This window comes from Octodon degus, unplaced genomic scaffold (assembly GCF_000260255.1).
Source record: "Octodon degus isolate 3935 unplaced genomic scaffold, OctDeg1.0 scaffold00163, whole genome shotgun sequence".
Lineage (NCBI taxonomy): Eukaryota > Metazoa > Chordata > Mammalia > Rodentia > Octodontidae > Octodon > Octodon degus.
In genome coordinates this window covers 1,940,605-1,952,511 of record NW_004524739.1, presented here as the reverse complement: position 1 = coordinate 1,952,511, position 11,907 = coordinate 1,940,605, and the positions used below count along the sequence as shown (strand labels likewise).

The following is an 11,907-nucleotide window of genomic DNA, read 5'->3' as shown; positions in this document are numbered from 1 at the left end:
CTTCTTCCTTCTTCCTTCTTCCTTCTTCTTCTTTTTTCTTCTGGTACAGGGTCTCACTACCTTAGACTTGTAGTAATCGTCCTGTTTTCAGCCTCCCCAGGACTGGGATTGCAGGCATGTGCCACCACACCTGGTCTTGGTGGCCAGCTCAGCATGCCTGGGGGCAGTACCAGGGTTCTAACCCAGAGTTTGATATGAGCAATTCCTCCCAGGTACCAAGAAACACTTGCATTTGTGTAGCACACCTGTATTTGTTTCAAAAATAAATTACTGTATTGATTTCTTTATATATTTATTTTTACAGGTGAAAAAAGCCAAGATGCAGGAACCAGGAGAACAAAATTTAAGGTATGTAAAATTGAAGTTCTTTTTAATGATTGTGTTTAATTACCTTTCTGTTGCTGGGACAAGTTGTTTGGCATACACAATTTAAAGGAATAAAGATCCATTTTGGCCCACAGTTTCATAGGTTTTCATCCATGTTCAGCTCTGGCTTCAAGCCAGAAATATTATGGTGGAGGGGAATGATAGACGAAAACTGCTTGCACTGTGGCATCCAGGAAGCAGAAGGGGAAAGAACCCAAGAAAAGATGTATTTTTGAGAGGCATGCGCCCAGTGACCTGCTTCTCCACTGAGACTCGCCTCTTAAGAGCCTCTTAACTCAGCAAGGGGTTAATACACTCACTGGTGAGCTTACCGCCCTCCTATTCTAGCCACCTCTTTAGGTGTAATTTAAGGGGCCACTCCAGATTGCCTTTCATAGTTGTTTACTTTCTCTTTTTTTACATGATGGTTAGTATATGGACGTGCTTTGGGTAGACTGCCCTCTTTTTTGTTCTGAATGTCAGCGTTTGCATTTGAAATTATCTGGTCTAATGTTGAAATTTCCTTCCAAGATAGAATTTCTTGAGTCCCTATTTGAGACCAGGAAAACATAGGGAGACCTCATTTGAAAGAAAGGGAAAAAAAAAAAAAAACAGTTCTCTCCAAAATGGCTATTTCCCAAAATACATTTGCTGTCTTTTCTTTCTTTCTTTCTTTCTTTTTTTTTTTTTTTTTTTTTTGGTGGTACCAGGGATTGAACTCAGTCCTTTGCGCTTGCCAGGGAAGCACTTATTCCACTGAGCCATCTCCCCGGCCCCTTTTCTTTCTTTTTTCCTTTTTCTTTTTCTTTTCTTTCTTTCTTCTTTTTTCTTTTTTTTTGAATAGGATTTTGTGATGCAGTATAGGCTGGCCTTGAATTCACAGTGATCCTCCTGCCTTGCCTCCCAAGCACTGAGATTACAGGATGTGCTTCTTATTTATGCAACAGTACCTACTGAACTCGTTTTAGATATTAGGTGCTATACTATGTAGGGGGAACCTGATGACAAAATGAAAAATGCCATATTCTAAATATCCAAAGTAGAAAGCAGAAGCCAAAATAAAGAAAATTGGAGAATTTGTTATTAACTATTAAATGGGTATGGAATGCATTAGCTCTACTCCCTCTATAGAAAAAAGGGTTAGGGGTATGACTTAGTGGTAGGACGTAAGCCTAGCGTGTGTGAGGCCATGAGTTCAACCAACGACTATTAATCAGTAGTCCAATTATTTAAATACAAGATGACAATAAAATTGCATATATTTTCACTTCTATAAGATAATATAACAGAAAATATAAAACTGACAATCTTATCAAATTTATTCAATACGAAAATAAACTTTGAAATGACACCTGCCCCGGTGATGCTCAGGATAGTCAGTACATAAGCAAGCATGCTGCCAGAGCGATGCTTGGGATAATCTGGTAAGTATTTAAAAAGGAAAAGATAAAGAGAAAAAAGCTTGGGGTGATGGTGCATGTCTGTAATCCCAACACTCTGGTGCCTGAGGCCAGAGGATTGCTGTGCATTTGTGGCTAGCTTGGGATTCATACTAAGTTCAAGGCCAGCCTGGACTATGTAGCAAGACCCCGTCTCAAAAAAAGGGGTGGAGGGATAGTTCAGTGGCATAAGCACCTGCCTGGCAAGTACAAGGTCCTAAATCCCCCTCTCCCCACCAAAAAAGGGTTTCCATGAAAAGACAGCTTTGTTTCCTTATATGCTCTGACTCCGTAAGTCCATAGTTTTTAGTTTTCCACAATCATTACCTCTTATCATTTGTCCACCAACTGTATGAGCCGGTAACTCCTTCACTTCCAACACATTCTCTTCAAAGATTCTGCTTTTACCACTACACAGTCATTCTGGTTCATTTATGCTAAAGGTGCCATGGTGGCATGGTGGCTACATGATGTCTTGCACTTCTAATTAAATCATTATATTTTTTCACTATTACCCATTCACTCTTCCCTTAAAAAGAACTTCATTTTCTTATGCTACTTAAATTTTAAGATCTAATATTATCAGTCACCTTGTAAAATTCTCTTTCAAGGAAAGGTATTGGGGATTGAATTTAGTGCCTTTACATTGAGCTACAACCTCAGCACTCTAGTTTTTGAGGTAGGGTCTCATACAATTGTCCAGGCCTAAGCCTGAGGTGGTGTCCTCCTGACTCAGCCTCCCAAAGTGCTGGCATTAAAGGCACTGTGTAGACATGTGCCAACATTCTTAACTTCCTCTTTTTTCCTGTGTCATACTTACCTAGCAAAACTACAACGTTGCTCAAATTGTTTGCCTCTTCCGTACATTTCCTGTCACTCTGACATTGTAAGAGAAAAACACAAACTTGTACTGGCTGTTCTTCATTTGTTTTTTTGTTCTCCCTGCTCCTTATAACCATCATTCTACTTTCTTTCTCTGTGGGGTTGACTGCTCTTACCTTATATAAGTGGGATTATACAGTATTATGTTTGTCTTCTCTTTTTTTTGTAAAGGCTGAATAATACTCCGGGTGTATGTTGCATTTAATACTTTGCATTATTAATTTGTCTTTGCATTCATCCCCTAATCTTGTTGATAATGGACAAGAGTTGTGCTTATTGAGAAGGAGATATTTGTGATGCTCACTTTTAAGCTTTGGGTGTTTTTACTCTCTTTTTCTTTTTTTTTTTTTTTTTTTCTTTCCATAGTTTTGGTTTTGGTTTTGTTGGTTGTTTTTTTTTTTTTTTTTTTTTTTTTTTTTTTTTTTTGTTTGTTTGTTTTGTTTTTTGGTTTTTGGTTTTTTTTTGAGAGGGGGTTTGGGATTTTTTCCAGCACCAGGGATTGAACTCATGACCGGCAAGCGCTCGGTTTTGGTTTTTGACACAGGATCTTGCCATGTAGCCTGGGCAGGTCTCAGACTCTCTGTAGTCTTCCTAACTCAGTCTCTCAACTGCTGAGATTATAGGTGTGCACCACCATACCCATCTCACTCTTGTCTGTTTATTATCATTTTATTTTGAGCAACTTTATTTTCATGATACATACACTGTTAAGCAAAATTTATATTTATATATCCTTGGATGTAATTATACTGTGACACAGGATGTAATCTCTTTAAAAATAGTAAGAATTAATGCATTGTATGTTTCTGTTTAGTTGGTAAATGCTCAGCCATGTAAGTTGAGTATGTAGAGGGTTTTACTGTTACATAAGATGCTAGGACCAAAGAATCTTAGTATTTACTGGGCCATACAAATATTTTCTAAGATACAGTATCTACAAATGCTCTTTAACAGTTGGTATAGCAGTGAATCCCAGAGTATCCAGGTGTACACCAAAGACAAACTGTTCACTTACTACAGGTTGAAATTTGAAGTTCTGACCACATTTTATATCCTTCCTCACTGGACTTTGAAAGCATGAGATACAGCTTGAAAGTCCATGTTTTATATCAGTGGTTCAGGATATTACAATGATTATAATAGGAATATACTAATATAACAAGTCTACATAATTTTTTTTACCTCATCCTAAAGTTTTCTTCTTGGTTACTATAGTAAATCATCTTCCAAAAATGTAAGCATATGAGTAAAGACATAAAAATAAACTTCTTCTGAAGATTTAGCTTTTGAAATTAAATACTTCTGAGCTAGGCGTGATGGTGCATACTTGTTATCCCAGGCCTCAGGAGGCTGAGGCAGAAAGATTGCCGTGAGTTTAAGGCCACCCTGGGCTACATAGTGCAGTCTAAGCTGGCCTGAACTGTATAGTGAGACCCTGTTTCAACAAAAATTAAATACTTCTGAGGAAAAATATATTTGAACATATAGAAAACTCTCTATTAATTCTTACATATTAGTTTCATACAGTTTCAGAAAGGACATAAGAGCTGTTAATGTTCCTATATAGTAGCTAGTCTTACCTCTGATTAGTCAGCCTTGTCTTTTTAGATATATAGCACCTCTACGACAGTGTCCTTACCTCTCCCTGAAATAGGAAAGAGGAAGAGGTCCCTTTCTAGGGAGTATGAGTATGGGTCAGGTTCCTGGACTGAAAAGAACCTGTAATATAATCATGGTGCCAGGTTAGTGTCCTTGGTATGTTCTAGCCTTGCTTTAGGTATGTCTCATACAAATATCCTGGTAAGGTTCAGTCTATTTTGTCCTCATTGACAAATAAACTAGAGCTCAGAAGTGCAACTTATCCAAGGTCATAGTAGTTACTGGGAGAATGAAATATGAACTTGAGCTGTCCAGCTCTAGAATCTGTGCTTTTAGCCACTACACTATCTATTAGTAGGGTGTGAAGTGGAAGGCAAAGGTAAAACATTGTGAGGGACACCAAGTTGGAATAATCACCATTCCTGAATTTCATTGGAATCTTCCCAGCATTACAGTATCTAACACAGTTGAATTGGCCTCCCAGTTAGCATGATTAACCTTTTAAAAAGTCTTTATTTATTTATTTATTTATTTTATGTATTTGGTACAGGGTCTGCAGGGTCTGCAGGGTTTCACTACATAAATTGGACTTGTAGTGATTCTCGTTTTCAGCCTCTTAAGCACTGGGATTGTAGGCGTGCACCATAATGCCCAGTCTCAATTGCCATCTCAGCGTGCTTCAGGGGCAGGGCCAGCACAGCACACCAGGGATTGAATCCCAGCTGCTCTCCTCTGCCTAAGCAGGCACTTTAGTCTGCTGAGCTATGTGGCCAGTCCTCTAAAAATTCTTTTGAATGTCCTACGTTAAAACAAAAAAACAGCTGGGTGTGGTAATACATCCCTGTACCAGCACTCAGGAGGCAGAGGCAGGAGGATCCTTGTGAGTTTGAGGTTAGCCCAGACTACAAAGTTAAGTTCAAGTCCAGCCTAAACTACATAATAAAACCCTGTCTCAAAACCCCAAAACATCTCAGTGGTAGAGTACTAAGTGATCATGATTCATAGCTGAGTAAGAACTATTTCTGAAATCAGGTGATTTTACCTACTTTTCTGTAGAACTCTGGAGCCAAAGGGACAGAGTATATAGACTGGTGACTGGTAAATACTAATGTATTTTATATTTCAAAATTATTAACATATTTAAAATGTATTTACCACAAAAAATAAATATGTGATGTGATGGATTTGTTAATTAGCTAGATTTTATCTTCCTACAGTATAAACAATCAAAGCATTATACTGTTTCCTATATATACATAATATACAGTGTTTTAAAAAGTGATACTGTTCTGGAGGGTTAACAACCTAAGTTTGCAGATCAAAATTAGAGAAAAAGGAGGGCTGCAAGGAAAGCCAACATTTTGGCCCTCGCCTTCCAAGGTCAATTAAGACTCAGGACATAGGAAAACTTGTACTGTAACGTCATGTAACTCGGTAGTGTCCCAAATTTTCTGATCAAGGAGATTATGGGGCCAAAGAGGAAAGTGATCGGTGATGTAGTGTGCCTAAGGAGAGTCACATGGAGAGAAAACATTCTCTCAGGCTTTCACAGAGAGCACATTGGCCAAGCAATGGCCGTGACTCATCCACATGGCTGGCACTGACAAAGGTTCTACAATCTGAGGTACAGGATCTCAGGATAAATCCTGAGGGGATTCCATTGACCTTATCAGATCCAAAAGCTACAACTCTTGTTGCATAGGTCCCGCTTTACCTTGGTCTTAACCATGCAGCAGAAAAGTATAAAAATGAAGTATAAGAAGTAAAGCCACACTGTTATGTTGAGATGTAGGGGACTCAGATCAACAATTTCTGACATTGCCAGTGAAGCGGAAGACCCAATACTATTATGGACTACTGGACTCTTTTAGAATATTTTGCTGAGTTAACGCACCTATAATATTCAAATGACGGAACTGAAGAAAAAAGGGGATACAGATGAATGTCCATTTTGTATCTGTGTATTCAAAGTGGTTAGGATAGATACATAGTTACATTCTCTTAATGGATAGAGGGATTTGTTCTAATAGTGTTTTGTAAATAGGATATCATGTCCGCATCTTGTACAGCAATTAACTACTAGAAAGAATGTATGCAATGTGTTAATTATTGAAACTGTCCTACCAATTTGGTTTGAAAAAAAAAAGTGATACTATTTTAGAAGTTTGGAATTTTTCTTGTACTGTGTTTTTGAAGAAAAATTTGGCTTACTCATGCCTTAGCCAGAGTTTCTGAGTAATATGAACATTTTTTTTAAAGGGTTTAGGAATTTGAAAAGGGACAATAGAATTCTGAGAGTACCAATCCTGGCTCTACCTGTTTTCATGTACGTGCTAAAAACCAATAAGAATATTATAAAGATGTACCTTGCCTCTTACTTGTATAGCCCAGGAGGAAAAGAGCTTGATCTCATCACTTTTAGCAATACACAAATCAATCAGGGGCTAATGTATTCATTTTGGTTCTCTCAGTCAAGTTAGCAGCCCGGATGTCAATGATCAGAAACCTGAAACATCAAGCCTTGCTTCAAACCTTACCATGTCAGAGGAAAGTAAGTACCATATTTTGTGCATGATGGAAGGGGCATTCCTGTGGCCAGGTGATGCTCTTCATGTGTAGTTGGGTTTCATGATTGCCTGGATTGTCTCAGAGTATACAGAAAGATCTCTGCTTGTCTGTGTGTTCACTTGTATTGTCCTGTAAGCTCTATTGATATAACCAGCTTGGGGGTGGCGAGGGGGAGAATAAACCTACACAGAATTTTCTCACCCAGGAGTCACACTTGGTGATTTTGTTTGAAGTCGAGTGTTTTAAAGGTAGTAGTCTTCAGGCTGGGGATATAGCTTAATAGCATAAGCACTTGCCTGGCAAGCACAAAGTTCCAAGTTTGATCCCTGATACCTAAAAAAGTTAATTAATTAATTAAAGGTAATAGTTTTCAAAATGAGAAACATTTGTGGACCAACTTTTGACTATTCCTCTGAGGGACTTGATTTTTTTTCTGCCTTTCTACTAAAACCAATTGATCTGTCAAATCTTGGCCAAGAATAAAACCAGTCCCCTGTGCCTGACATTGATATTAGGGTCTGAAGGAGATCCAGCTCAGCAAGATAAATCCCTCATGTAACAACTCTCACTTTCTTATATGACAATTACGTTTATATAAGTGTTCTTTTTTTTTTTTTTTCTTGTGGAGATAGGCTTTGTCTAAGATACCTACTTCCCCATTTGACTCCACAGAGTAAATAGTCCTTGAAATTAAATAGCTGTGCCTTATTATTTTATCACACATTTTAAAAGAGGAAATTTGTGTAAGACATTTTTTAAAAGGAATTTTTTAGAGGACTATTTCCTCTCATAAGTATTCTTTATCATTGTCCCAGCTTTCTCTCGTTGCTGGGACAAATACCCAACACCCAGAATTAAGGAAGGAAAGGTTTATTTAGCTCATAGTGAAGGTTTCAATTCATACTCAGCTGGCTCCAAGGCAGAGTACCACATGGCAGAGGATAACAGTTCATGGCATTAGAAAACAGCAAAGAGTAAAGGGGCAGAGCAGCAGCTGAGGCAGCTAGCAAGCCTCTCTCCCTTCCTTACATTGTAATGCACATTACTCAACCCAGGGCAGGAATAGCACTCACAACCATAATCCTAGCATTGGATCATGAATTAATCACAAACTTTAGGAGCCACCCAGTGACTGTAGAGGCTTTGGGGGATGCCTAGATATAAACCATAACAACCATGTATTAAATAAGATGTGACTTTTTAAAAAAAGATGTCTTGAGTTCTGTATATTATTTTTTTAAAGGTGGCTCTGGGACTCTGATTTGTAGCATAACATAAGAATCATTTGAAATGTTTGTTTGTAATGCAGAATACTAGCCATATCTTCAGAGATTATTATTCAGGAGCTCTGATACGGGTAGAATTTTCATGATACTACTAGTAGAAGAGGCTAGTACATATGGGAAACTCTATATCTTGTGGAAAACTGCTCTAACCAATGTAGTATTTCCTTAGTCCTGAGTGTTACACTCACTGGTACACACAAATATACCACCCTCTGCCAAAAAACATGTGCCTTAAAAATGTCATACTTTATGTAACGTTAGGTCCAAGAAGCAAGTAGAGTGTTCTTTATCCCTCCAAATAGTTTGTCTTCCATTTTCTTCAAAAACTCTAGCTCCTTTGAAGTCTGTATCTATACTTTTCCCATCTTTCCTTACTACCTTAGGCTGAACTACTTATAGTAGAAGTCATTCTGTTCTTTTAAGAATTAGATCGTCTGTTTTCTTCTCCACCCAAACTCTTACTGCTCTCTGTGATTTTAACATTCATGTAGATGACTTACCTAGTACCCATCCTATTTCTTTTTTATTTTCGTTTTTACAAGGGCATAGATTCTCTAGCCCTTTATTATAATTATTCTCACAAATATTTTCAGTAACAAATACTTTTAACCTTAAAAGCCATAACGGCTGGCAAGATAGCTCAGCGGACTAATCGCCTGCTTAAGCAAGCTCAGGGACTGGGGTTCAATCCTTGGCACTACAAGCAGTGCCAGCCCCATCCCTGGGTACACTGAGCCAGCTGCGAAGACCAGGCATGCTGGCACACACCTGTAATCCCAGTGCTGGGGAGGTTGAAAACAGAAGGATCACTACAAGTTGGAGCTGCATAGGAAAACCTTGTACCAGGCACATTTAAAGAAAAGCCCTAAAGCCAGTCCTCAGTTAACCTCTGTAAATACATATAAGTCTAGGAAGAGAGTATGCATTGTGGTAATTATTGAAACTGTCATACCAATTTGATTTGAAACTGTCTCATCGCTATTTGTCTCTCAATAAAATTATGGAAAAAAATACATATAAGTAACTAAACATTTTAAGATAGAATTACAGGGCTGGTGAGATAGCTCAGCAGACTAAAGCACCTGCTTAGGCAAGCACAGGGACTGTGGTCCCCAGCACCACATGCCTTGCCAGACTCGCCCCTCGGGTGGGCTGAGCTGGCCAGAGTCCTGGCATGGTGGCGCACACCTGTAATCCTAGTGCTTAGGAGGCTGAAAGCAGGAGGATCACTACAAGTCTGAGCTTCATAATGAGACTCTGCAATAACCAAATACATAAATAAAATGAAGATAGAATTACATCCCTAATTGACTTATACCCTAGTCATAGTCACAGGGCCTCAGGTGAGTCCACAGTATGCTTAAAAATCTTGTACTTTCCTGATTAGTTTTGCCTTTTAATATTTCACACAACCTCTTCTCTCAAAAGCACCAGGCTTACTTTTCCTGTCAGTTGATGCTGATTTCTTGAATAGCACTCAGACAGGTAGCTATTGTCCTACCACCATCAAGTCTTCAAATCTGCTGTTATTTGTTGTATGCATGTTTTCTTGCTTCCTTCTTGTTAGAAAAGATACTCTTGCTCCTGTCAAACTTTAAATAATTATACTTACATTATATATTGTATTCTCTTACCTTCTGCTAGGGCTTTAGTCATTGCTACTACCCATCACAATCTTCTTTTCTTAAATCCTTCCTGTCAATAAAGAATGGATAGCTGGGGAGATGGCTTGGTGGAATAAGCGCTTCCTGGCAAGCGCAAGGGCCTAAATTCAATCCCTGGTTCTGCAAAAAAAAAAAAAAAAAAAGAAGAGCGTTAACCTTGCTTAAACTGCGAATGGAAGTGAAACCTAACTTGAATCACTTTGGGGCTGGGGAGATGACTCAGTAGAATAAGCGCTTGACTGGCAAGCACAAGGGCCTGAGTTCAAATCCCCAGTTCCGCGAAAGAAAGGAAGGAAGGAAGGAAGGATATTGCCTGCCATCTTCAAACACAAATAAGGGCTCCCTTTGGCTCCACAGCATATACTGCAGACTTTGCTGCAGCACATATCAGAACTCCTGAAAAGAGTTGCCCACTTTTGCTTTGGCACCCTCCATATGCTCTTCATTCACTGTCAAATTTAGTTGTCTCTCCACTCTTCCATTTAAACTACTCTTGTCATCAGCTTCTTTCAGATTGACAATTCTAGTAAACATTTCTCTTTCCTCTCATTCTTCCCCTCATATGTTTCTGCCCACTTTTCTCCTTTGATTGACCTTCCTTCTTCTAGCTGAATTCTAATGTTAGCCGTACAGTTTGCTTCTGAACTACCATCTTTTCCCTTTTGGGAGCCTTCCCTCCATTAACCACTTTAAAGTTTTATACATTGTTAATGAATCCCAAATTTATATTTCCTATCTGACCTCCTGATTTCATTTGTTTATCCAACTGCCATTTTGAGATCTCTTTATGTATATGAAAGGAATGTCATACTTAGACTGTCTTTAAAAGATTGTTTTATTCCCTTAGGTTCATTCCATCATAACTATTCTCTCAGTGTTGACCGTTTTAGAAAATGATATAACAATCTTCCAGTTGCTGCAAGTAAAAACCTAGAAGTCATCCTGCATTGCCCCATTGCACAGCCCCTATATCCATATCCATCAGATGGCCTGTTAGTATTTGACTATAATCCTTTTGTGTTTCCCAAATAAAAGCATACTGGTTCTGCAGTAGCAACAGCTTCCTGATAAGAATGAGTGTTTTCTCCAAATCTGGCTTCCTGTATATCATTTGTATGACCCTTTCCTAAGAATAGAGTAAGCACCCAGAGAATGAATAAAATGGAGCAGCATAATGTGGTTTCCTAGATACAGAAGTTGCTTTTTTAAGTTTGCTACTGAGCACAGCTGAAAGCTTAGATGGTTGCTTCAAACTTTCTGCTACCCAAGCTATATTCTGTTGTTTGGTTTGAGAGACTATATAGTGTCATATGCAATTTTTCCATTTCATTTTGAAAATGTCTTAATTTTTTTACATGTTAATATTTTTCAGTTATGACATGCAACGATTACATCCCTCGCTCATCCAATGATTATACCTCACAAATGTATTCTGCAAAGTAAGTTGAATGATCATTTCCAAACTATGTATACTTTTTCTCTAGGTTTGTTAACAAAATTTTATTTAACATTTAACATCTCTCTTCTCTTGTTCTCCGTATCTCTACTCCAATTTTTTTATTCCCTCCAAATGTAGTCTGTGTACCATCCTTTTAAAAAGTAAGTGGTTGCCTCTTACATAGATCCCACTCCGAGAACTATGGAAAATGTAAAATAGTGTTAGTGATGAAAACATATTGCTGGGGCCAGGGATATAGCTCAATAAGAGGAAAGCATATTACTGATTGACCTTTGATCATTGATCATTCTTTCTTTACACTGATATACAGATCTGTAATAGCAGCATGGGCCAGCCCCACAGTGGGACTTTGCAGCTTTATCAGTGTTCACTTTTTCATTTGAGAAATGTCCTCAGCATAAGAATTAGGCTTCAAATCAAACAGCTTGCACTTTGGTGAGATAGCTCAGTGGCTTAAGCGCCTGCCTGGCAAAGACAAGGTCATGAGTTTGATCCCTGGTATTAAAAAGAAAAAAAAGTTCAAAACAAATCACTTCCAAAAAAAATCAAACAGCATGGTAAGCCAAGCATGGTGGTGCATGCCTGTGATCCTCTTGGGAGGCTGAGGTAGGAGGATCACTGAGTTTGAGGCTAGCCTGAACTAC

At 38.4% G+C, this 11,907-nt stretch overlaps 1 protein-coding gene across 7 annotated transcripts in view; it reads left to right on the top strand.

Annotated features, from left to right (window-relative positions):
- Positions 1-11,907, top strand: part of Eya3 (EYA transcriptional coactivator and phosphatase 3) — a 104,857-nt gene that overhangs the window by 33,771 nt on the left and 59,179 nt on the right. For all 7 annotated transcript variants that reach the window (XR_002818407.1, XM_004642878.2, XM_023702974.1 and 4 more), the window contains 3 exons: positions 305-348; positions 6,758-6,837; positions 11,177-11,243. Coding sequence is in view for 6 of the 7 variants with exons in the window: in XM_004642878.2 (XP_004642935.1) it covers positions 305-348; positions 6,758-6,837; positions 11,177-11,243 (191 nt within the window). In the remaining variant the exon portion in view is untranslated. The remainder of the gene's footprint in view (positions 1-304; positions 349-6,757; positions 6,838-11,176; positions 11,244-11,907) is intronic.